A 27,520-nucleotide genomic window follows, 5' to 3' on the forward strand; every position below is an offset into this window, starting at 1 on the left:
AGGAAGATCCCCTAGAGAAGGGAACAGTATTCTCCAGGATTCTGGACAAGTCCACAGGGTCACAAAGAGTCGGGCACGACTGAGCGACTTTCACTAGCATCAGAATCTTGTCAGATGGGATCTTTCCCACAGCCCTAAAATGCTCCACAGCTGAGAGAGGTGATGCTCAGGCTGAAGAGGGGTGGGAAGCCCAGGGTCAGCCAGCTGGGCTCCCCACACCCTCCCAACCCCCTGCAAGACACACACATGGCAGACTCCAAACACGGGCACTAGACCCCACCACTAGGCCTGAGGGCTGTCCACCCCCAGGCTTACTCTGCTCACCTCTGACCATTCTCTCCTGACGTAGCACCTTATGCTTCAGCCACGTTGATGAGGTGACTTCTTCACACCTCCAGGTCTTTGCATGCACTGTCGCTCCCTTCTCTGTGCCCCGCTAGGACTTCGGGAGAGAGTTTAGGGCACAGTCAGGGGAGCAGGTTCTGGAGTCAGAGGGACCTGGTTGAAACCTTAGCACTATCACCAGTACCTGTGTGATCTTGAGTAGATTACTTACAATCTCTCAAGTTCAGTTGCCTCACTGAAAAATGGGGTTAAATGACATTATTGCAAAGTGCTTAACACTTTTTCTTCACGCTTGTTGGGGAAACAAGCTTATTCACAGAAGGTGCTCGGCACACACATGGCACCTAAGTTCTGTCCGGAGCACACGAATTCACCAGCCCTGCTCCCCACTCCCTGGGCTGCTCAGCATGTGTTAAGTCGTCTGTGTGCTCAGTGTGCAGAGCTCTGGGAGTCAGATGGGCCTGGTTACTTAGCTAGTGAGGTAGAAGGCCTTGCACCCAGGCTAAGCTGCCCCAGACACCGAGTTAGGAGATCCCTTATAGATACTTGGTGACACCCTTCTCCCCACATCCAGTCACCAAGTCCACACGAGCACCACTTAAACGGCTGTCAAATCTCCCTTCTCTCCACTTCGTTACAGCCACCTCAGTCCAGGCAACAAGTTCTTATGAACCTCTGCTTCTACAAATGTTTTCTTATCCCCTCCACTGTCTGGCCAGAGTGATCTTTTCAAAACACCAATTTGACCATGTCACATTTCTGCCTAAAATCCTTCAATGGTTCCTGCTTTCTGGGTAAAGCCCACTCTTCTGAGGCCTACAAGACACTGCATGACCTGGCCCGTCTCACTTCACCACACTGCACTGGGGTTGGCAAATGTGCAGCTCTCTCTCCTTTAAAGTGGCCCTGCCTTCCCATGGATCCCTTAGATTACAGCTCAGCTGCTCAGACTCTCTCCCCTGACCCTGGGAGCCTCTGCTTTGTAGTTCTCGTCACAGAGGCAGGTTCCCTTCCCCTCGGTGGAAGGAACGCTCCCTGTGTTCATTCATCACCATTGGCCATGCCTGGCATGGGCAGGGGCACAGCTTATAAACACTCGCTGGATGAACACGCCTCTCAGGAAGCACACAGGACAAGATGTCTCAGCTGGAGGAATGCACTCACCTGTCACACAGCTGATCAAGAACTGAGGTCTTCTGACTCAACCCAGCTCTTGCCATTAAACTGCCTGGATTCCCTGCCCTCTTCTGTCCTCAATGGAAGATTCAAAACTAATTCTGGATTCCTTCTTGGCTGCCAAGGCCAATGACTCGCTCCTACTGCAGGAACTCGGTGGAAGGCTTTTTGCAGCTTGGTAATCACCAACAGAACATCCTTTGAGTGTCCCCCAGCAGCATCAGGAGGTTCTGGAGAAAGCACAACCCTTCAACATCCTCTGGCTGGTGGGAGGCCACAAGAGTGATGACTGAGTGACAGGTGATGCCAGAGGAAGGCGAGAAGCTGGCTGCCTCTTTGGGTGTTTATTATGTTGAGACCTCAGCCAAAAGCAACAGTGACATCCAGCACAGACTTTAAGCTGCTCACTCAGGAGATCTATAAGCTGTGAAGACAGGGGTCATGGGGCCAAACTCAAGGTGGGAGGGAGTAAAAAGCAGGGTCCCACCACAGACCAAGTCTCAGGAGGCAGAGACCCAAAGCAGGGCAAGGGGGATGTGTCTGTGCTGGTGGCCCCTGGGTGGGCAGCCACGCTCCCTGAAGCTCCTGGAAACTTCATGATCCACAAAGGTCTCTGCCAGGCACAGAACAGGATGATGCTAGGTGCCACTGGAGGTCATGACCCTGACGTCTCAAAGCACCTGGTTTCCTCTGTGAGATGGTGAAAACACTAGGATCTCCACAACTACAGACAGACAGAAGCCTGCACGGAAAGGCCTTCCCCCAAGTCTCCTGCTATCTTTTCTCAGCATCAAGGATGAACTCCAGAAGTTCCAGAAAGCATATCAAAAACAATTTCCCCAAATCAGGATGCCTCTTCAGTTTAGGGCTGATAAGAAAAGGTCACCCTGCTCGATTGTTATGGCAGAGAGACTGGACTGCAAGTCCTGCTGATGGTAAGGTCTTCCTTGGAGTAAAAATAATGGAAAAACCCCTGGGTTTTTTCCTCCATCATACAAATGAATAATAGTGCTGCCATCTGCTGACTAGAGGCCCACATTCAGCCTTGCTTATCCTTCTCTGGCATCTCAAAGGCTGTAAGCCATGTACCCTGTTTCTTTCGATTAATAACTTCTTTATTCTGGAAAAGCAAATGAAAGTCATATTCATATAAACACTGACATTACAAAGTACAGGGAGAAGGGGGAGGCAGAAGGGAACAGAAACCTCTAAAAATCCTGCTAATATTAATACTCTCTCACCAAACAAGACCATAATGCTTTGTCCCCTATTCAATCACTTACATAATAAACCACAAATAAAATCTTCTCTGGAAGATACACTGCTCTTCTTTGAGACGGCAGGGAACAAGGACTGGAAGTTGGGGTAGGAGGCTTTATTCTTTTGGCAGATCCTCTCAGTCATTATAGATATTGCTGCACTGTTAATAAAAAATATATGCTTCTCTGTAAAGCATTAAAAAAAAAAAAAATCCAAGGATGAGATGGCTGAGGTCTCAGCTCAAGTATCTCCGAATACATTGCTGTCCATCCCCTGAGCTTTCCGTGCGTTATTTCTTGGTTGTTTTCCGGATCAACGCCATTCTCTGAAAGGAGAGAAAAATAAGCAATGACACAGGTTAGAGTGAGGAACTGTCCAGGAAATCCATGTGTGGTTACCAGGTAGCATGATCTACACCACTCCTGAGGCTGGAGTCCTCAGGAACTTACAGGCACAGGGCAGCTCAGCAGACTCCTTCTAACTAAAGTGCAGTCTGCGGGGCCCTAAGAGATGTTTCTATTGGCCAGTAGACCCATTTCATTGACTGAAAGACTCAAAGAGCCCTATGCTAGCAGGATGGCAAAAAAAAAAAAAGTTAAAAGCAGAAGCTGACACTTCTTGCCTTTTGGGGATTTAAAGGGACAGGCCATCAAAATATGTGTTTTCTAGGCTTACTCCCCCTCACCATTCTCTTTTCCTGATGATGGTGAAAATAGGGAAGAGGCCTCTGTTTTGAGCCTGTTGCCAACACACAAAGGGAGCTGATATTTCACACTGCATGACCTGCAATGGAGGAAACTGACTCTAATAATTTCCACCATAACCCATCAGGGCAACATTCAGATCATGGGTTTCAAATCTTCCTATTACCAGCCACTGGCCAAATTAACGACTTGCTTTGCTCACTCTTTTTGACTAAGAGATTGTTTTAACATTATGATATTTGCTGACTGATAAATAAATAGGGCTAAAAGTGGACAATTTGATAGCAGAACCAAATTGACTGTCCAGTGCCTTGAGGGACTCCCTTCTGAACAACACTGCACTTAGGCTATTAGCAGTCTCCTTATAGAGCTTCCTTTGTGAGCTTTGTAAACATACCCATCCAGAGATCCTAAGCTATGGAAAAGCAAAGTACACTCAGTCAGAACTGCCCAACTGTGGCCATCTAAAGCTTGCAAAGAGCCCACTTTCAAATCAGAGTAGCCAGTTAAATTAAGATTTGTCAAATGGAGGCCAACATTGCTATGAGACTGACTAGTGACTGGGACAGCTTGTTCTCCAGCAGAAGTGGAGACAGATTCTCTTACTGACCCCTCAGTTCTGCAGTAAGAGGGACAGAGAACAAAGGTTAAGCTGGGGCAGAGGCCAGAATGCCTGACAGAGCAGCCTGGGTGCTACCTCCTGGCATAAGTATAGCATACTTCTTTCCTTAAACTGCCCTTTAGTCAGAGGGTCCTAGATGATGTTCAAATCAGCAACAATGAAAGATTTCATTAACGAGATGTGGTGGGCGTAAGTTCCATCCATGTTAGAAGAACCTAGAATCAACAACTTTAAGCAACACCACAGACACTCAATTTTTTCTCTCATCAGAGTTGAGAGAAAAAACAGACCTCACTGAGAACAGCGAAGTACCAAGGAAAAACATGTCTGATGTACCATGGAGCTTTGCTGCCTCCTGCCCTCTCTGACATTTGGGGGAAATGACACCGCAGTCATTTCCCAGCTGCAGATGGTAGCTGTGTGCCTTCTCTCTGAGACACAACTCAAGGAATCAGCTGTGGCAGCCTTGGGACTCTGAAGGCTTCTCACCTGTTTGTGAGCTTCTGTGGTGCAAGCTTTTTTGTAGGGTCGGATTTCTTCAGAGCCAAACCCTGGGATCCACATGTTCCACTGGCGTTCTGTAAGGAAGAAGCCCACACAGAGATAAGGGGACCAGGAAGAGAGTGCCTGGGTGCAGTGTGACTCTCAGACAAGGGTCAGGGAGGACTAACCTGGGCAATCCACTGTACTAATAAATAGTAACTCTGAAGAGCGGCTCTATGGGATCCAAATAGGTAACTGCGTATGGTGCCTTAAAGGTTTTAGAGGACACTGTTTGACCCTCTTGCAAGGAAAAAGGAGGTAAATGAGTCAAAATTTTGGGTGTGAAGCCCTAAGGTTTTCTATGTAGCTTTTCAGGAAAGTTACTTGTTTCTTCAATCATCTTACCCTTATGGTCAAGGCAACCCCTCTCAAACCTAAAGGAGGAGTAGGAACAGAAAGGCACTCTTAGCAATCTGGAGTGAAGAGCCAGGTCCTAGCTCTGCTGCTTCACTGTGGAGCAATATAATGTTGGGTCTTGGTTTCTTGACCTTTTATATAGTAGTAACAACAGAAATATTCATTGGAAGGACTGATGCTGAAGCTCCAATACTTTGTCCACCTGAGGCGAAGAGCCTAGTCATCGGCAAAGACCCTGATGCTGGGAAAGATTGAAGACAGAAAGAGAAGAGGGCGACAGAAGATGAGATGGTTGGTTGACATCACTGATTCAATGGACATGAAATTAGGCAGACTCCAGGAGATGGTGGAGGACAGGGAAGCCTGGTGTGCTGCAATCCAGAGGGAAGCAAAGAGTTGCACAGGATTTGGCGACTGAATAACAACAGAAATAACCACCTGATAGGGTAGTAGAGAGCCCTCAGTGGCATGTTGCAATCCCACAGCCTGAGATAAACACACAGAAATACAGATACTGAAACAGGTATGTCCACGCCACAGCTCCATGTCCTTTTGCCACTGCATGACCGTGCCTGTAGGACTGCTACTCCACGTTACCAGAGGGCAGACATCAGTTGGTATTCTTGGTTATTCTCCTTTGTCAGAAACTGGCATAGCTACATGGACCCCTCAATCCACAAATACAAGTGTACTGCACTTTAAGTAGATCAAATGTAAAGAAATCACACATATAAGATTATTTAGGGAATAAATCTCTACTCAAAAGGAGTACATATTTAATATATATTCAAGTACAACTAGTTAGAAGATACCTAAGTTAATCAGTTGGTAACCTTGAATATTTAGATTCATTTAAAACTAAAGATAATGAATTAATATGAATGTATACTCTACAGATAAATATATTTAATGGAAAAAAAATAAAGAAATGAAGACCATGTCAATAGAAGGTGAGGTTATTTAACCATTCAAGTATAGGAAATAGCTGGATGAGAAGCAAACACTGGCAGTATCCATCCCAGCCTGCCCAAAAGCAAGCCATCAGGGTTTACAGCTCCACTGGCACTTATCCTTGGTGGGGCTAGGAGGAGGGGAGGTGTGCGCAGCTGACCTAGATGGTCAACACCAGGTTCCCTAACTTCCCATGCTTTGATCCCATGCCTCCCAGCAATCTTCCTTATGATTCAGGTTCCATTAGGTCCCCTGACAAAAAGCTATTCTGGTCATACAGAATTTCAAGTATTCATGTTTGTGATAATTATTTCTTACCCTTAATGAAGAAACTGACATTCCAATTTTATTTTCAACAATCAAAATACAAAACACTTTTACAAACAGGAATGTTAAACTCTGAAAGTAATAGAAACTGTGTGGGATTTTTTAGGGGAGGGTATGATAAAATACACATAAAATTAACCATTTTTAAGTGTATGGCTCAGTGGCAGTAAGCACATTCACACAACCATTACCATTACCCACCTCTTTTCATCCATCCAAACCTAAACTCTGTACACACTAAACAATAACTTCCATTGCTCCATCCTCCTAGCCTCTGGTAACCACCACTGTACTTTTGGTCTCTATGCATTTGTGTTGTGGTGGTTTTAAAGTATGTCTTCTATCAAGAAGTGGAGTCTGTGATCCCTCCCCTTGAACCTGGTCAGGTCTTTGTGATTGCCTCATAGAACAGAATTCAGCTTCCCAGGTGGCACTAGTGGTAAAGAACCTGCCTGCTAATGCAGGAGATATAAGAGATGCTGGTTCGATCCCTGGGTCGGGAAGATCACCTGGAGAAGGAAATGGCAACCGACTCCAGTATTCATGCCTGGAGAATCCCATGGACAGAGGAGCCTGGCGGGCTATAGTCCATGGGGTCACAAAGAGCTGGACACAACTGAAGTGATTTAGCACGTGCACATGCAATGCAGTGTGTCTTCAGAGGCTAGTTAACAAAAGCCATGCTATTTCTGCCATGTTTATTATACAATAATAGGTAACTGAAATATCTGTCTTCTGCTATTCAGTTCAGTTCAGTCACTCAGTCGTGTCTGACTCTTTGCGACCCCACGGACTGCAGCATGCCAGGCTTCCCTGTCCATCATCAACTCCTGGAGCTTGCTCAAACTCATGTCCATTGAGTTGCTGATGTCATCCAACCATCTCATCCTCTGTCATCCCCTTCTCCTCCTGCCTTCAATCTTTCCCAGCATCAGGGTCTTTTCCAATGAGTCAGTTCTTTGCATCAGGTGGCCAAAGTATGATGCAAAAGTATGATGCAAAGTCTTCTGCTAATAATACCAGCAATGTTAACCAGAAGTGTGTCATTTATTCCACCCCCAGTACCAGCACCTTCTGAGCAGTAGCTCCCTAATACTGAGAAGGAAGCCTTTCAGTCAGGGCTGATCTGCACTGAATCCCTTAATAACAGTGCCTCATTCTTTTGGCCTGACTTTGTAGTCACAGATTGTTCCCTTCCTTTTGATCATACTGCAACCAATGCAGCAGGAGATGGGGATGGGGGTGGCTTATTCATTTCCAAGTGATTATGATTACCAATGTTAGATGAGTGTCTCCCAGAAAAATCCAGGCTCAAATTTAGTGTCTATTAAGTAGAAAAGCAGAATGCAAAATTATATGTACATTAGGGATAAAATGTTCTTGGGAAAAATACATCAATAAACTAAAAACTGGAAGGAAAATACCATTATATGAATGGTGGACATCTAATAGTTACATTTACTGAGCTCATTATTTTGTGCCAGTCACTTTACAACATTATCTATAATCCCCCAATGACCCTGTAAGGAGGATATTATGATCCCTATTTTACGAATGATGAAATCGACTTTAAGAGAAAGTAAGTGGAAAGGATAAGGTAGTACAGTTAGACAGTGGCAAACTCAATGCAGGGCTCATTCCCCTACCATGGATGAATTTCTCTTTCCTGTTTAATGTTACTATTGAATGAATATATAAATCCCAGAGCTCTAACGTCTGATCCTGGCAGGAAGGTTCCTACAGTGTGGATACCTCAGGGAGAAACGAGACCGCATACCTAGATGCAACTGGACATCTTTCACCTCCAGGGTGCTGGACTTGCGATGCCGAGCAAGCTGGCAGGCAGCTGTCACCACACTCTCAATAAAATCATCAGCAATCTGCAGCAGCATCTGGGGGAAAAACGGTGGGGGAGAGTAACCATGGCATGGCAGGGTAGGCTCCTGTTGCTGAGACACCTGTATTTGCTTGAATCACATATCTAGTCAGGCTTTCTATTACAAGGCCTGGAATCAGCATTTGAGGGAAGGTAAGAAGGAGGAGTGAGGACAAGAGAAACATACCCACTCGTTAACCAGGTTCAGAGAAATTCACACCTTTCTGAGGATGCATTTTCTATACTTTCTACCTAGCAGCAGTCCACCAGCCCAAGCCCTATCCCCTCTATATCTTCTTCTGAATTAGGGAGGAACATAAAAGTGAATCATTAAATCCTCATTTTCTCATTAAATCCTTCATATTCTCTTAAGCATTTTTATTTCCGTTATCTCACCGAGTCCTTATAATAATCCCATGGGGGGAAAAATGGGGCATAGATTTTATCCTAATTCTATAGAGGAGGATGCTAAGATTCATGGAGACTAACTTGTTTACAGCCATGTAACTACTAAGCAGTGGAAGCAGGATTCGAGCTCAAGGCTCTAAGTCCAAATCCTGGATTCTTTCCACTTCATTATCCACTATTCATAGACTATGTAAAGAGCAAAATCAGAATTCTGAAGTTAAAGATCTACAATTAAGAAAACCTGAAATTTTGATTAGTGAATACCTTCCTCATGTCTTCCTCTGGAAAAAAAATAAAATTACAACCATAGTTCTAAACATTACTTTTTCTGCTAGACCATTAATATATTGCTATCTTTCCTATGGAACTATCTAAAAGAAAGATTTCAAATGATTAAACATGGTAAGTCAGCTCCAAAAATGACCTCTCTCCTAACCCAATAAAACAACAAGAAAAGGGTTGGGGGTCGGGGGGAAGACATATAAACCCACAAAGACAAGAAGAAAAGGAGAGAAAACCTTAATGGACAAGAAATTCCAATAAACTTTTACAGCAAAATTTTGGAAAAGAGGTAACAAAGAAAGTGGGAACTGACCTAGCAGACAGAAGGTATAACACAAATGTCTGTAGAGGGGACACCAATGAGAACTGAACTGATTTCCCAGATCCAGGATTTGGAGCTATCATTAACCAAAGAAGACTTGACTCAGATATGGGACTAAAAACTGAAGAACTGTTAGATGTCTATATACAGAACAGACTTCCAATCCTCATCTTCAAAAGCAGCCAAGCGACTCTTCCCCACACATACCAGGATTACTAGACATCTGAAGAAAATCTCCAACACTAAAAAGAAAATAAACAAACCAAAGGGGGATTAGGGGACCCAGAGGAAACAGACAATACAGGGAAAAGAAGAAAATGTCAAACAACATAATTAATATCTTCAGAGAGAAAAATAGAAGAAGATCCTAACAATCATAAAATAAGAACAGAATGGATTAAGGGGGAAAAAAACAGTCAACAAGAAAAAGTTCATGGAAATTAAAATTTTTATTAAAAAAAAAAAAGTTAACATTTAGAAGATAAACTGAGGAAAATTTCTCCAGCAAGCAAAACTTAGAATTGCAAAGAAATGAACAATAGAAAAGATTTTTTAAAAAACCCAAAACTAAGAGGATCAATGCAGAAGATCCAACATCCAACTGTTACTGTTACAATAACCCTGTGAAAAAAAAATGGAGCATGGATTTTACCCTAATTTTTTAGAGGAAGATGATAAGATTCATGGAGACTAACTTGTTCACAGCCATGGAACTATTACACGGCCAACTGTCATTCCAGAAAGAAAGAACAATAATGGAGAAGAAATTATCAAAAAACTAAGATTAAAAAAATGGAACCCTCATAACAGCTGGTGGAAATGTCAAAGGATGGAACACTTTATAAAAACAGGAAATTCCTCAAAGGAAAAACACAGTTACCATATGATTCATCAATTCCAGTCTTAGGTATATATTTAAAAGAAATGAAAACGTATGCCCACAGAAAAAATTGTACATGATTTCAAAAAAAGAAAGGGAAGAAAAAACAAAAAACCTGTACATGAATGTTCATGGCAATATAAGTGATAATAGCCAAAAAGTGGAAATAATCCAAATGTCCATCAACTGATAAATGGAAAAACAAAATGTGGCATACCCATACAATGTACTATCATTATTATTCAGTCATAAAAAGAAATGAACTATCGATACCTGCTACAACAGGATGAATTTAAAAAACATTATGTTAAGTGAAAGATACTAGTCATACAAGACCAATTATTATATGATTCCAATTATTTGAAATGTCCAAAATAAACAAATCTACAGAAAGTAGTTTAGTGGCTGCCAAGGGTTGTGGGGATTGGGGGAAAATGAAGTGACTGCTCCTTTTAGGGGTGATGACAATGTTCTAAGATTATGTTGATAACTGTACAATTCTGTGAATATACTAAAAACCAATGAACTATGTATATTTCAAATGCATGAATTGTGTGTTACATGGATTTTATTTCAATAAAGCTGCATCTAAAAAACCAAACTCACATAGTGAGGACAAATATTTTCTCTCCAGATAAAAAAACATAAAAATAACAGTGGAATTATACTGTTTTTGCAACCTGCATTTCCTTTCTCTATCATTACATATTCCTCAGAAAAGAAAAAAACAAACAAACAATATCATCTTTGAATTGAGACACACAAGTGTCTAAAAGAAGCCTGTAAGAACATAGCACAACAAAAGAAAAAAGATAACATGTAAGGCTCATATGAAAATTCAGAACAGGAAGAAATTTGGACCCTAAAAGAACTTGGACCAGAACTGACTAAGGTTTCTTAGATTTCAGAAGACAATGGAGCAATGCCTTCATCACTAACAGGAAAAAAATAATTTCCAAATAGAATTCTAAATTCAGCCAAACTAAAAATTAAGTGTGAGGTTAGACTGCAGATATTTTCAAACATTTTACCTATCATCTAGCCTTTCGTAGGAAGTAACAAAAAAAAAATCTAGTCTAACAAAATGAGGGAGTAAAAGTAAGAGGATGTGGGATTTAGGAGACAAGACATCCATCAGAAAAAGAGCAAAAGGAAGGGGAGGGATCTGTGTAAGTGGATTAAAATAAATCAAACTAGAAGAGGATGGAGGTCTCTCCCAGAGGGAGAAAACCCAAATTAAGTATTTTTCCATTTGGAAAATAATGTTGATGGGGTATAAGATAGCTAATAGTGGAAGCTGAATAAAAAAGGCACAAAGAAAACTAAGTAACTAAAAAGGGTCGATTATCTACTTCAAGAAGATAAGTTATACCAAAAAGGAAAGGTAGTCATAGGCATGCCTTGGCTCACTGGTGATGAGTAAACAATTGAATAGCCAGAATAATGTAAATACTGATTTCTGGGCTATGCAAAAATTGTGACAAAACGATACTGGAAAAATGAGAGAAAGCAAAGTCTGTATGGCACGTATGTGAGTGGTTTAACAAATTCTTGTCTACCATAACAGTAAGTTTACAACTATTAGAAAATTAATGAATCAAAGAATATCTGTTTAAGTATATTACTCAGAAATTCAGTGGAATGGGGACTTCCCTGATGGTCCAGTGGTTAAGGCTCAGCACTTCCAATGCAGGGGGCATGGGTTCAATCCCTGGTCAGGGAACTAAAATCCCACAGGCCCCAACAGTGTGGCCAAAAAAAAAAAAAAAAAATTAATTAATTAAAAAAGGAAAGAAATAGAAGAAACAATTTAAACTGTTGAAAGTGACTGCCTATGAGCAGCAGACTACACCCTTTTTGATAGGCAAAAATAGCAGTGTTCGGTATAAGTGCTAAACATTCTCTAAGGTGATTTGTGTAAGTTATTCTACCGGACCCTCACAAAAACCCTGAATAACCCTGTAGATAAATACTGTCATACCTTACCAACACAGGAGGAAGCTGAGTTTCACAAAGCTTCACTAACACACCCACAGAGCCAAGTCTCAAATTCAGATATGTCTGCCTCTAGTCTGTGCTGTTAACAGCTATTCTGTACGACTTCTCAGGGACACAGTCTCTGGAGTACCCAGTCCCACCTTACCTCCTCCACATCTTCATCCAATTGCTCATTAGGATCCACTTCTCTTACTAAGTCCTGTAACTTCTTCTTGGTCAATACCTAAAGTTAATTGGGAGAACAGTTTTCAGCCAATTTACCGGGTTTGATTTCTACTTTCCAAAGAACTCTCAGTCTGGCCTACCTGGAGCTACTACTGGAAGACTATATTCTAGAGTCAAGAATAGCCTCGGGAAAGGCGGAAAGAGCAGCATGGAGGAGAGGCCAACATCTGTCAAACAGTTTTAGGAAACTCTATTAATTACCAATTTTCTGACCATCACAAGTTGTATAGCTCCTCTGCTGCCTTTGTATAGCTTCCCACCTGCCCAGCTCACAGAGCCTCCTCTCTGTGCTCTCCTAGGCTACCCAGGTAAAAGCAACCACCTCCTCCTTCGGCCTCTGTCGTACCCTGTGTGCCCTTCCATCATTGGGTTTCTTTCCTTGTTTTCTGACTTAATAGCCTAAAAGCTCCTCAATGGCTGGGAACATGTGTTCCTCTCTGTTTAACTGAATATTTGTATAAGTATGTACAACTATCGGAGAAGGCAATGGCACCCCACTCCAGTACTCTTGCTTGGAAAACCCCATGGACAGAGGAGCCTGGTAGGCTGCAGTCCATGGGGTCGCTAAGAGTCAGACACGATTGAGTGACTTCATTTTCACTTTTCACTTTCATGCATTGGAGAAGGAAATGGCAACCCACTCCAGTGTTCTTGCCTGGAGAATCCCAGGGATGGGGAAGCCTGGTGGGCTGCCTATGGGGTCGCACAGAGTCGGACACGACTGAAGTGACTTAGCAGCAGCAGTACAACTATGATCCCCTCTTTCATAAAGGAAAAATTATATCACATGTACATGCCACTAAAGAAGAATCAAAAACACACACTAAAATGTTTACCACAGTTACTTTGGGGTGGTCATAGAATTACGGACTATTTACTCTTTTTCTAAAATTTCACAAAAAGCCTGTATAACATTGGAAATGGGAAAAAAGAATACAATTTTAAAAATAAATATTTGTTAATAATGTCTCAGATCTATCCATTCTACCATTATTGCTTAATTCTTTACCACATATTGTGACTTACTGTAAGAGTCTCAGACTTCCTCTCAGTCTGCCCACTTTCTTACCTTTCTTGTCCCCTGTCAAGTTAATCCCCCTAAGATACTTTATTATGTTATTTTAATGCCTCATTGAATATTTGCAAAGATTGTTTATTGACTAAAAGTTCCAATGGAAACTAACATAGGCCCAGTATGTTCTGTTAGAATCCCACCTATACAATTTTAATTCCTGCTCTTCTCCAACTCCACACTCAGTATGGTAATCAATCTCCTGACTATCTGCATAACCCTTCCCATTCACTGTTGCTAGTTCCTCCCTCATTCTCTTGAACTATTGTCTCCTCATCCTGTTCTACTCAGCCCACAAGGCCCAAGTCAGAGATTATACTTATTTTTTATGGCTCTGGAGGACAGAATCAGGATCATGGGTAAAAAGAGGGGGTCAGATTATAGAATCATTGCAGAAAATGAATAATGGTAGCAGCTAGATGAACTAGAAGGAGAAAAGACTGGAAGCAAGGGTACTTTTATTACAAGAATAATGAATAATGAAGCCATTAATTATTTACCTATTTTATTTTGCTTAACAATTATATAGCATATATTTATATATAAATATATAAAAACCTATCATAGGCAAGGTATTGTATTAATGCATGCATGTGTGTGTGTGTATATATATATACACACACACATATATATGTATACACACATACATTCTACAAAGTTAAAATTGATAAATGTACATGATATACTGATAAAGAACTTAAGAAGTCTGAGAGGAAGAGGCAGCATCTGAGTTGGACATCTCTCAAAGTATCACTGCTTTAAAGAACAGATAAGAAGTGCCCACAGAGAACAAAAAGATGATGATACCTGATTGTTTTCAGGGCTGAGACGCCCTCCTGTCCCAGGAGTGCCTGGGATCTTCACCACTGCAGTGCTATTGGCCATGGAGCCTTGTGGAGGGGTGCTCGCTGGTTCCGGTTTTATTGATGAGAAATTGGACAGGTTGATTAGGGCTGAGGGACCAAACTGGTTCATAATCTGTCTTGCTTTGGACTTTAGCTCATAGAGCTTATCGAGATCTTGTTTCTTTTTGGAGCTATGAGGACCAAGGCCAATCAACTGTAGAAGAAAAAAGAATTAATTCAGGAAAGACATGTAATAAAGGATGAGTTTTAAAAGTAAAATTCTATGAGGTCTGTTGGACTTTGAAGGGTCTTCATCTGACACCCGCACATTCAAAATGGAATGAAGAATGTTCACTGCTCTCACCTGATATTTAGAAACCATCTCTTTCGGAAAAGCTAAATAGTCCACACAAGTGAAATAAGAAATTAAATGAAATGAGGAATCTTATGTACATAAATAAACTAGAATGAGCAAGACATTTTTGAAGACTTTGTAAAAACAGAATACTTGGTTAAGTAGTACATGCATTATTTTTGAACATCAAATAACGCTAAATTCAAATAAATCATGGCACAATCACATACTTGAAACCTAGTCACAAAACTTCAAAAAACAGATTAGTTCATTTCAGCATTTCAAACATGCTTAAATCTATGCCAGGGCCTGATAAACATAATAAATTTAGCAACTGTTAAAAGTAAGCTCTTCTCTGTCATCAAGGGCAAATTTTCTCTGAGTGTTAGCAATCTTTAAATACATGCAGAGTCCCTAGCCTGGAATAGCCAAGACTTCTAAATTTTAGAGCCATGAGGTTGACTCGGTGGACCTCAGCTTTGGTGTCAAGATCAGAAGCACATTCAAGAAGTTCTGCCCACAGTGACCTCAAGGAGCTTACTTACAGCTATCTGAGTGTCTAGATCTTTAATTACATCAGCAACGGCTGTGAGCCCGGTGAAATGAGAGGCAGCCATTTCAAAAGCTACCTGTAAATGAATAACTGGCGTCAAGCACCACCCTTGTCACAGAACCATTTCAGTTGCATGGCCTGCATGTCTTCAAAGACCAGGATGCAGGCAAACTGGATGCAGAGAAACATCTCTTTATTCCTACTGTGCACCCAGAAAAACATCTCCATCTCTTTCATATATAACTTTTTAAATTAATTAAAGATAACAATAGTAACATTAAGACTCTCTTCCAAAAAATGAATGCTCTACTATTAGGGATAAACTAGCAGCATATGAAACACTTTATTGACCAAAATTACAGAATTTGAACCTGCAAGAATCATGGCAAAGTTTTCAGAACTTGATAAAGCTTAACAACCTAAATGGAGAAGGCAATGGCACCCCAATCCAGTACTCTTGCCTGGAAAATCCCATGGACGGAGGAGCCTGGTAGGCTGCAGTCCATGGGGTCTCGAAGAGTTGGACACAACTGAGCAACTTTACTTTCATTTTTCACTTTCATCCATTGGAGAAGGAAATGGCAACTCACTCCAGTGTTCTTGCCTGGAGAATCCCAGGGATGGGAGAGCCTGGTGGGCTTCCGTCTATGGGGTCGCACAGAATCGGACATGACTGAAGTGATTTAGCAGCAGCAGCAGCAACCTAAATGAGTATCTTCATCTATTCTACTCTTGCTCCTATTGCTAAGCTCCTCTCCAACAAATTGTTTAACTCTCTAATGGCAGAAATCATCTTCTGCTGGTTTACTCTTAATAAAAGCAACTAGTTAAATGATTAAGAGAAACTTTGTTGGCCAAGAGTTGACTGAGGTGGGTAGCATAACATAAAGATTACTTTTTTAAAAAAACACATGGTCCATGTTTCCTTCTCCCTACTCACAAATGTTACCAAAGAAAGAATCAGAAAAAGAAAAGGTTGTTAAATGGTAATAACTCTTCTAATGTTATAAAACACAAACTATTTTCCTGGAGCAAGTTCTATGATAAAGCTTTACTGAAGATTATCAGTATGAACATACTCTGTCCTCAAATTACATTCCCACAACATTCAGCAGACTTACTTCCCAAATAGCACTGAGTATTGCTCAAAGTAAATGGAAGAACTTTTGTGTATTTCTGAATAATGGAAACTTCCCTATTAAGAACTTGGACATAGGGACTTCCCTGGTGGTCCAGTGGCTAAGATTCCATGCTCCAATGCAAGGGGCATGGGTTTGAACCCTGGTTGGGGAATGAGATTGTAGGTGCCACAACTAAGCACTGGTGCAGCCAATAAATAAATATTAAAAAAAAAAGAACCTGGAGATTAAAAAAATATATATCTATCTACACAGTACCAAATATGAATAATCATATAGGAATTAATCTTAAGGAATAGCTCTGATGGCTACTAATAAAATAAACAGCCTTAATGAAATAAGTGGAATCTGTGTAACGTAAGAAAAATCAAAGTTTCTAAGACAAGACTGAAATTTACCGTTCCCACTGATTTTGTTGAGAAACAAACGATACTTCTAACTTTAAAAAATTCTGGGTCAGTGAGCTACTTCTTCCATTAAAACAAAACAAACAAAGCAGATGATAACCAGACACCCATTTCCAGACTGGCACTGCTCTGAGTTTCCTAGACCGTTCCTTTATTTGGTTGAATTTAAAGCACCAGAACACCTGGGTGGGTGATCATTTCATGGGCTTATACACCTGTCAAGCTCATCACACTGAATATTTAAGATCTATGCATTTTAAATTATGCCACAATTAGGGACAATAAACCAACCCCTCCCCCAAATAGGTAAAAGATTACACTCCCAGGCATTTATCTCAGAAAACAGAAAACTTATGTTCTCACACAAAGCTATATACTCATGTTCATAGCATGTATCAATAGAGAAAAGACATATTATTGAATAAATGGTGGTGTATGATTGAGTACATCTGGAAAACATCTAGTTTCATATTTAAAATTTAAATAGTTGATCAATTTGCACTGGGGGGTGTTATACATTTTCCCTTTCATATGCTCCTCCATTCCAGATTGATCAGATATTTAAATTTTAAATATCAAATCACAGATAAAATACAGAATATCTTTAAAGAATATTCTGAAACCTAAAATTTACCTTTTATACAAAAATTAACTCAAAGTGGATCACATATATGTAAAATGTATAACTACAAAATTTAAAAAAAAAAAAAAGAAGAAAATTTTTGGGCTCTAGCTAGGCAAAGCATTCTCAGACATGACACCAAAAGCATGATCAATAAAAGGGGAAACTGATAAATTGGCCCTCATCAAATATTGAAAGTTTCCTCGGTGAAAGCTCATGTAGAAACGATGGAAAGACAAGCTACAGACTAGGAGAAAATATTTAAAAACTATAGATCCAACAAAAGACTAGTATCTAGAATGCATTAAATAAACTCTCAAAACTCAATAGATTAAAAAAAAGTAATTCAACTGGAAAATGGACAAAAGTCACACCAGACATTACACCAAGGAGGATAAGCAGAGAGCAAACAAGCAAACTGAAAGTCATTCAATCAACAACATTAGTCATTAAAGAAAGGCAAATTAAAACTATAATGAGATATAACTATACAATTATCAGAATGACTAAAATAAAAAATAGTGACCCCAAGTGCTAATGAGGATGCAGAGAAACTGGATCACTCACATAGTGCTAGTGGGAGTATAAAAGGCATAGCCATTCTGTAAAACAATTTCTTAAAAATCTAAATATATACTGTCACAGAGGAGCCTAAACAGACAAGAAGACTAAGTGGAAAAACTAAGAACTGAATAAACCATGGACTTCAGCTAATAAAGATATATCAAAATTGGTTGATTAGTTGTAATGAATATACAATACTAATGTAAGATACTAATAATGAAGTGCATTATTATAGTAACTGGGTACAGGGTATATGGGAGCTCTGTACTATCTTCTCAATTTTTCTATAAATCTAAAATTGCTATCCTGGTAGGACCTCCTAGATAAATAAATAAAACTGCTCTAAGAGTTTATTTAAAAATGGAAAAAGAAAAAAATCACTAACACAGGAAACAACAGGAATGAATCAAAATATTTTGGTGGAAAAAAAAGTCGGTCTCAAAATAATACATACTATGATCCCATTTATGTGAAATTTTAATATCTAATGATCTAAACACAAGTCTCTAATGATAGATGAGGCCGAGACTGACTGCAGCAGGGCAGGGTGGAAGTTTTCGAGGTGATGTAAACCTTCTATATCTGAAGTGCGGGGAATGCTTACACAGCTGCTACATTTATCAAAACTCACAGAACTATATGCTTACAAGGTATACATTTTATTGAATGCAAATTATACCTCAACAAAGTGAATGTGGAAAAACAAAAACAAAAAACCACACAACTACTATATGACCCAGCAACTGCAATCCTAGGCATTTATCCTAGAGAAAGGAAAACTTACGTTTACACCAAAACCTGTACATGAATGCTCATAGTAGACTTACATGCAATAATCAAAAACTGCAATCAATTCAGATGTCCTTTAATAGGGGAATCATTAAACAAACTGGGGTATATCCATACCATGGAATACTACTCGGCGAGAAAAAGGAATGAACTACTGATATGCACAACTTGGCTGAACTTCCAGAGAATTATGCTGAGCAAAAGCCAATTCAGAGTACACACTGTATAATTCCATTTATATGACATCTTTGAAATAACAAAATTTTACCAACAGAGGACAGATTAGTGAGGTTGTCAGGGACTGGGTGGGAGGGAGGGAGATGTGGTTATAAAGGGGCAACGAAGAGCCCTTGTGATGGAACTGTTCAATATCTTGATAGTGATGATGGATAAATTAACCTATAAAAAGTGATGAAATTGTGTAGCACTTAGTACATATATACATATAAGCAAACAAGTACAGGTAAAACTGGGGAAATCTGAATAAGATTGTTTGGTTGTATCAATGTTGATATCCTGATTGTCATATTACTCAACAGTTTTGCAAAATGTTATCAGTAGAGAAAACTGGTGGTGCAAAGGGTGCTCTGTATTATCTTTTATAATGTTATACAAATCTAAGTTATCTCAATTTTTAAAAATTGGAAAAACAATATTCTCAAGAGTAACTAATATCCTTTTAAAGAAATGAAAGCTCAGGAGCTACAGCTCAGGAGCCATAAAAGAGACTAATATGTTCAATTACACAAAAATAAAAATGTCTGCATGGCAACAAGTATAACAAATGAAGTTAAAGGACAAAAGACAAACTAGCAAAAATACATGCAAGATGTATCAAAGAACTTTCTTTTATATATAAAAAATAACTGCAAATCAGTAAGAACTAACTACCCAAAATAAATACTATGAAGAAACATGACAGTACAAGAGAAATTCAAATGGTTCTTAAAACAATGAAATGATCCTTATTCTCATTTATAATAAAAATACAAATTAAAACTACAGGGTACTATTTATTTGCCATTTGGCAATGATGATAACGTTTTAGTATACATCAGATCAGTCGCTCAGTCGTGTCCGACTCTTTGCAACCCCATGAATCACAGCACGCCAGGCCTCCCTGTCCATCACCAACTCCCGGAGTTCACTCAGACTCACGTCCATCGAGTCAGTGATGCCATCCAGCCATCTCATCCTCTGTCATCCCCTTCTCCTCCTGCCCCCAATCCCTCCCAGCATCAGGGTCTTTTCCAATGAATCAACTCTTCGCATGAGGTGGCCAAGGTACTGGAGTTTCAGCTTTAGCATCATTCCTTCCAAAGAAATCCCAGGGCTTATATACATACTTTAGTATACATACTGTGTTTGAAAATTTTATGGAGAAATAATCATTTCATAAGTTGCTGGAGTGGGAGGAATGAAAGTCAAAAGTCTCTGTAAAGAGCTACTTGGCCTTATCTATCAAAATAAGAAAAGTGTATATTGTTTTGATCCCATGGTTCTATTTTTAGCAATTTATATTACAGCTGAACTTGTATGTGAATAGAATACTATACATACAAGCAATTTCAACCTAAATGTCTATCAAAGTGATAGTTAAATACACTAGAATATAACTATATAATGGAATACACTGGAAAAAAAAATGAGACATGAAAATATTATCTAAGTGAAAGAAACCAGTCACAAAAGATTATATATTGTATGATTCCATTTATATGAAATGTCCAAAATAGACCAATCTATACTGTAGTGGTTGCTAGAGCTGAGGAGTGGGGAGACGGACAGCGACTGACTTCTAATGTTTATGCAGTTTCTTTTAGGAGTGACAAAAATAATCTAGAGTAAATTGTGGTGATGGCTGCACAGCCCTCTATGTACCATAAAACTCTGGACTAGGGACTTCCCTGGTGCTCTAGTAGCTAAGACTCCAGGGCTCAGGTTCAATCCCTGCTCAGGGAACTAGATTCCACATGTCACAACTTAAAAAAAAAGATCCCCCCTGCCTCAACTAAAGATCTTGAATGCCACAATGAAGATCAAAGATCCCCGTGCTACAACTAAGACCGGGTGCAACCAAATAAACAAAGAAACCAAACGCTGAAGTGTATACCTTTTCTTTTTTTGGCTGTGCCCCATGGCATGTGGAATCTTAGTTTCCCAACCAGTTGTTGAACTCCCACCCCCTGCATTGGGAACATGAAGTCTTAGCCACTGGACCACCAGGGAAGTCCCTGAATTGTATACTTTAAATTGGTGAACTGTATAATACGTGACTGTCTCAATAAACTGGTTTCTAAAAAGCAAGGAAGTTCATGAAATGACCTGCAAGATACACTGTACATTGAAAATGCAAGGTACAGAACAGTGAGGATAATTTGTTATCACTTGTTTAAAAAGACACATAATTATAAATGTATAAATTATTCCTGGAAAGATACATAAGAAACTGATAGCCATAGTTGTCTTGAGGGGGATAGGGATGGTAGTATCTGGGTGGCCATGGAACCAAGGTGTGAGACTTATTTTTCATTATATACCCTAAATGTAATATGTGCATACGTAACCTGTAAAAAATTAAAATAAACTACTGTTTGGTTTGTTTCCTCTGAAGAAATAGGTAATATTGACCCCTGTTTTTAAAACCTAACAAAAAATACAGCATTAGCAACATAAATAAATCTTGACCTTTATCTCATACCTTATACAAAATACATTCAAAACTGATCATAGACTTAAAAGTAAAAATGTAAAACTATAAAACTTCTAGAAAACATAGGAGAAAAATCTCCCTAACTTTGGGTCAAGCAGAGTTCTTAGACACAACACCAAAAGCACAATCCACAAAAGAAAAAACTGATAAATGGGCTTAATCACAATGTAAAACTTCTGCTCTGCAAATGAAAATAAAGACAAGTTTCAGACTAAGAGAAGATATTTACAAATCATGTATCTGCAAACAATTTGTATCCAGGATATACAAAGGACTCTCAAGATTCAATAAGAAAACAACTCAATTAAAAAATGGGCAAAAGATCTGAATAGATCCTTCACCAAAGACAAGCAGATGGCAAATAAACACATGACAAAATACTCAGTATCATCACTCATTACGGAAATGCAAAATAAAGCCACTATGTGCTCAGTCATGTCCAACTCCTTGCGACCCCGTGAATTATATAGGCCATGGAATTTGCCAGGCAAGAAAACTGGAGTGGGTGGCCATTTCCTACTCTAGGGGATCTTCCCAACCCAGGGATCGAATCTGTGTTTCTTATGTCTCCTGTATTGGCAGGTGGATTCTTTACCACTGCACCACCTGGGAAGCTCCAAAGCCACTATGAGATAACAGAAAGCACCTCCTTGGAGTAGGAAATGGCAACCCACTCCAGTATTCTTGGCTGGAGAATCCCGGGGACACAGGAGCCTGGTGGGCTGCCATCTATGGGGTTGCACAGAGTTGGACACAACTGAAGTGACTTAGCAGCAGCAGCAGCAGTAGCAAGCATCTACTAAAATAATTAAAATTAAAAATAGACAAGTGCTAGAGAGGCATCATTGACTCGATGGACATGAGTCTGAGTGAACTCCGGCAGTTGGTGATGGACAGGGAGGCCTGGCGTGCTACAGTTCATGGGGTCGCAGAGTGGACACGACTGAGTGACTGAACTGAACTGAGAGAGGATTTGGAGCAACTGAAACCCTCACACACTTATGGGGTGATTGTAACATGGTACAGTCTCTTTGGTAAGTGGTTTGGCAGTTTATTATACAATTGTATACTTACTATATGACCCAGCAACCCACTGCTAGCTATTTACCCTAGACAAATGAAAACTTTTAGTCACACAAAACTCAGTATGTGAATGTTTACAGCAACATTATCCATAATTGCCAAAAACTGAAAACAATCTTTCAACTGGAGAATGGATAAATGAACTATGTATAGCCATACAATGGAATACAATTTAGCAACAGAAAGGAAGAACTACTAATACAAGGAACATGGATAATCTCCAGTGCATTAAGCTAAATGCAACAAGCAAGATTCCAAAGGCTACTTCCTGTAAGGATCTGGAAAAGGCAAAGCTTCACATGGATGGAGAACAGATCAGTGATTGCCAGGGGTATGACACTGGGGAAAGTCTACTACAAAAGAGCAGCATGAAGGAAATCTGGAGGGTGTTGGACCTGTTACGTAACTTGAGTGTTATGGTGCTTACATGACAGTACACACTTGTTTCAACTCACAGAACTGTAACCTGAAAAGTGAATTTTACTGTGTGTAAATTTTAAAATAAAATTTCAAAAAATCACGATGTGATCAAAATGGTCCAAATTATCTGTTTAATGACAACTTTCATTAGCTCAACTGTAGATGACGCTGGTCAAGCACAATGGAATGAAGTGACCGTAAATAACCTGAATTCCATTATGTAATGTACTATGGTTGTTTTTGGGCTACTCAAATCTGTAACTCATTTTCTTAGCATGCCAAGAGGTAGGAATGTACTATGGATTAAAAACAGAGCTATTAACTGCAGGACAGTTTGAGAGAACAATTATACTAGCAAAATGTTACTAGCCCCTTCTATGTGGAAATCATGTGCCTGGATTGCCTTTAAAATCCTATTACCTCTGAAATGTTTAGGAATTTATTATTTAAACAAATACTAGGTAGGGAATTCCTTGGCAGTCCAGTGATTAGAACTCTATGCTTCCACTGCAGGGAACACAGGTTTAATCCCTGGTCAGAGAACTAAGATCCAAACAAACAAAAAACCCCCAAACTGAAAGGGGCTACCAGCCTGATGGCATAAAAGCCTTATCACTGTGGTACATGACTTAATGATTTGAGTTTTCTCCCTGACTGTTTCTCCTCTCACTGGTTTCTAGATGCATCTAAACAAGCTCACGGTTTCCAGCCTAAATAAACCACAAATAATCCATTGTACTGCAGTCTGTGAGATCTGAGGGCAACAGAAATGTGGGATTTTTTTCTACTCGTTTTTTGACTAGTTTGATACTGTTCAGGAATTTTTTTTTTTTTAAGGCAATTTTGAATTAGCAGAAAAGCAGTACAGTACAGCAGTCAAGGGATGGACTCTGGTAGCAGTTTCTGGGTTCAAGCACCTACTCTGCCACTTATTAGCTTTATGTCCTTGAGCAAGTTACCTAATCTCTTTATGTCTCAATTTCCTCATCTAGAAAATGGAGTTAATCATAAGGTATACCCCATGGGATTGCTGTGACCATTCACTGAGTTATGTGCTCTAAAGCACTTAGAAGAATGTGTGGCACTGCTAAGTACCATTTTAAATGTTTGCTAGTGTACTATATATGCTTTCCTCTTTTAAATTTTCATTATAAAAGTCAGTATATTAAGCCTAAAATGTTTCACCCATCCTGCTATGTATTAGTGGCATCCTATAATTATTCTCATTACTTCAGACATTTAAAAAAGAAAAGTGGATTAAAAAGAAGTTGTGGCAAATGGTCAGCAGGAGGCTGATGAAAGGCGCTGTGACACAGGGAAGATGCAAGTCAGTCGGGCTAGGTGCCACCACAGTTCTGCCAGAGTTATGTGAGCTGCCTTTGCCCAGTTTCTACTCCTATAATTAGAAAAGGACCAGGCAAAATCTAAAGTCTCCTCCAGCTCTAAAAATTAGTATAAGGTTTAAAATTAAGTCCATGTGTATAGATTTAAAAGTTTGTCTTCAACACACTTGTTTCACAGAGCAGGTTATAAACACTGTCGATGTGCTGCCTCTCAAGTACTTTGGGTCAAAAGTAATATGTTCTATGTTCATATCTGCTCTAACACAATGATTTTCTGATCAGATACTTACTTCGAAATCCTATTCTAATAACTCAATCAATGCTAGAGCCACAAATGAGTGAAATAAGTAATACGATTTGCAAACGTAGATGAGAATGATAACTCCGGAGTAAACTATCATGAATTAAATCATCAGGTATTTTGAAATGGCAGTATGGTCACGCTTTACCTCATAATTTGGTGTAAGTTTTGATCACTTGCATTCAGTATAGGCATTTGAAAACAGTATAGGCAAACCCACTGGGAACTAAGTTATTCCAGTTTCCTCAAACATCTAATTCATATTACAATAACTGTAAAGTTACTCCATTTAAGTCCTTGTTCTTCTCATTGGTCTTTCTTAGCCTCCTAAATTTAAAACTAATATGTCTTACTCCACTGTGAGGAAAGTTCTATACAGGTCCCATTTTTCTATCTTGAATATCTGTGCTTCTTTAAAATACAGGAATTTAGTTCCCCTCAAAAGCACACTGCTTTAATACCCTAATAAGTTACAGTACTTGATATTAAGAGGAGTCTGGAGGAGGAGGAGGGAGAGCTTTTATTCAATGCTAGGCTTTGTATAACTATTCCATTTTGCTGAAGAGCAAACTGAGACATGGTGAGGAATCCATTCAGAAAAACAGAAAAATATATTAGTCAAACACATAACTGGATTTGACTGGGGCTGGGTCACTTAGTAGCAAATGATTTCAGGCGAGGCACTTCACTGATTTCATATATCTGTACAATGGAATTAACAATATTTAACTTGTGGGACTGTAACCTTACTCTGTTTCAGCAAAAGGTATTACTGAAGAATGAAAGTAACTGGTTCTAGTATCCCCACCATCCTTATCTAAAAGCAGCCATCTTCACTAAATATGTTAAAAATAAAGGACACAGTTTACTTATCCCTGACTTTCTAAATGACTTACTATATTTTTGAGGGGGAAGGGGCTTCATTTAAAGGTTTCCTAACATGTAAGTGACACTCATTTTATCAATGTCAATACAGTAAGAAGACTCAAAATAAAATACTAGAATCTGTAAAAACTTCCCTCTTGAGTTTGAAGTTAGAGCAAAGATTCTAAAAATATATTTTCAAGGAATATTAACCATAAGCATCTCCTACCTGCCATGCAGAGCAGGGTACTGTATCAAAATCATGATCTAATCAGTCGTGGCCTCACTGTAATTTTTATCTTCTTTGGATTTTAGCTTCCTTATATGTAAAATATGAGTTTAAAAAAAGATTATCTTTTCTGGTCCTTTCATCTCCACCATCATTTTTTGAGATGCAGAGATCTGCGCTCAGTTGACTAGAATGGGATTTAAAGCACTTACTAAGTATATAACTGCTTCAACTTTACACCAGGTGCTTTACCAGAACGAAGCTGAAAAAGATGCTTGCAAGTGGGCTTCCTAGATTGCATCCGACACAAGACAAGCCTGCCAAAAGGTCAAGCAGGCAGCGCGAAGGAGTCGTTGTCTTCCCCTGAATACATCCTTTACCACTCTCGGTTCAGAGACTAGGAGGAGAAAAAGTGGATCCCTGTATCTTTTCCGAACTCTCTCCCTTTTACTAAGAGGCTCATTTCCTCACAGCCACGGCCTCTTATCCTCTTCGCTTTTAGGAGTTCGGGTCCTTACAGCCCTGTTCCCTCAGATACTTCGGAATCTCCGAGCCCCGACCCCGTCCCCAGAGAAGTCCGTCTTCACTGACCGCTCCTGTTCTTCCCAAACCCGTGTCCTCTTACTGCTCCTGCCTCTCAGGAACCGAAGTCTTCGCTGCCCCGTTTCTGAATCCTTCCTCAGAAGCATGGGTCTTCACTGTCCTGCTTCTATCGCTTAGCAGCCCGTCCTTACAGCTCCGCTTTTACCTCTTAGGAGACCGTGTCTTCACGCCCCGTTCTCTTCCGACCCTCTCCTCTTAAGAGCGTGGGTCCTCACAATCCTGTCTGGCCCTCTCAGCCCGCTTTCCCTCAGATGCCGGATAACTCACATCCGTCCCCTTTCCCTATGTCCTGTCTGGAGCCCAGGTCCCCACAGCCGTATCTTCTCGAGCCCCGAGCCCCTCGGTCCCGTCCCAAAAGCCTGATTCCTCACACAGCCCCGTCTCCTCCACAACCTGGCTCTTCAAATACTGACCACTGTGGGTCTGGGTCCTGACTCCTTCCTCCCGCTCTTCTTCCTCAACTGCCAGGGCCCAAGACTCACAGGCAGCAGCGTCTATCTCCCCATGATATGCGGAGACTGCCCCAGTGAAGCGTTCGTCTCAGCAGCCTGTCCGACTGCTCGGCCCTCCCCGAGTACTTCCGGCACCGCTCCCCGCCTCCAACCCGGAAACGCGCGGCTCTTCCGGCCGGCGGGCCCGCGCCTGGTTGCGCAGGCGCGGACTGCCTTCAGACACGTGGTGGTGATCTTGCCGGGTAGCTCGGTTTTGGCAGTTGGGGTTTTTCCTGCTTGTGACTGACTGGTAGTGTGAGCTAGCTCTGCGCCTTCTATCCCGGCGTTACTAACCCTGACCTTGTTGTTTCTCACCAAAATAGCTTGTTGTATATATTGCTAGCAAGACCGGTAGAGGTCGGCATTTTTGGTTGGTATCTTTGTCGTGCTGTGAGGACAGTAATTGCAGGCGGGAGGAGAAGGGGATGACAGAGCATAAGATGGTTGGATGCCATCACCGACTCAATGGACAGGAGTTTGAGTAAACTCCGGGAGTTGGTGATGGACAGGGAGGCCTGGCGTGCTTCAGTCCATGGGGTCGCAAAGAGTCGGACACGACTGAGCGACTGAACTGAAACTGAATTGAGGACAGTAGTATCTCCTGGGACCAACACTCCAAAGATAGCTAATTATTGGATGTCAACCGGAGAAACTTGGGACAAGAAAGGTTTATGGCTGTGGTTTGGCAGTTAATAACAATTGAGCGCTTACTATCCACCAGGAACTTTTTATAAACCGTCGCTAAGTCATTTAACGATTTCAAGAAACCTGTGAGAGGGACTTACCTTGTGGTCCAGTGGGTAAGACTCCGCGCTCCCACTGCAAGGGACGCGGGTACTATCCCTGGTAGA

At 40.4% G+C, this 27,520-nt stretch overlaps 1 protein-coding gene across 12 annotated transcripts; it reads right to left on the reverse strand.

The window, feature by feature from the left end:
* Positions 1-2,881: 2,881 nt before the first annotated feature.
* Positions 2,882-26,754, reverse strand: TAF12 (TATA-box binding protein associated factor 12). Of its 12 annotated transcripts, none has more exons than XM_086331897.1 (9): positions 26,661-26,754; positions 25,788-25,972; positions 25,576-25,665; positions 15,094-15,177; positions 14,156-14,407; positions 12,197-12,274; positions 8,063-8,177; positions 4,597-4,685; positions 2,882-3,106 (listed from the first exon to the last, which is right to left on the reverse strand). In XM_086331897.1, the coding sequence occupies exons 4-9, from the start codon at positions 15,163-15,165 to the stop codon at positions 3,071-3,073; spliced, it is 642 nt and encodes a 213-aa protein (XP_086188023.1). In that variant the 5' UTR covers positions 15,166-15,177; positions 25,576-25,665; positions 25,788-25,972; positions 26,661-26,754; the 3' UTR covers positions 2,882-3,070. The 12 variants fall into 12 exon arrangements, with proteins under 12 accessions (XP_086188023.1, XP_086188012.1, XP_086188031.1 ...); XM_086331886.1 differs by having other exon boundaries at positions 26,592-26,754; XM_086331905.1 differs by lacking the exon at positions 25,576-25,665.
* Between the last annotated feature and the right edge of the window lie 766 nt (positions 26,755-27,520).

This window comes from Bos grunniens, chromosome 2 (assembly GCF_055505025.1).
Source record: "Bos grunniens cultivar Pamir isolate PY7600 chromosome 2, Bosgru_T2T1.0, whole genome shotgun sequence".
Taxonomy (NCBI): domain Eukaryota; kingdom Metazoa; phylum Chordata; class Mammalia; order Artiodactyla; family Bovidae; genus Bos; species Bos grunniens.

Excerpts from the sequence above, each read along its gene's own strand:
- TAF12 (XM_086331889.1), bottom strand. The coding sequence starts at position 15,165 with ATGGCTGCCTCTCATTTCACCGGGCTCACAGCCGTTGCTGATGTAATT. Across the intron at positions 12,275-14,155 it reads TCAGCCCTGAAAACAATCAG|GTATTGACCAAGAAGAAGTT; the intron begins GTATCATCATCT and ends AATTAACTTTAG. Across the intron at positions 3,107-4,596 it reads CCACAGAAGCTCACAAACAG|AGAATGGCGTTGATCCGGAA; the intron begins GTGAGAAGCCTT and ends CTCTCCTTTCAG.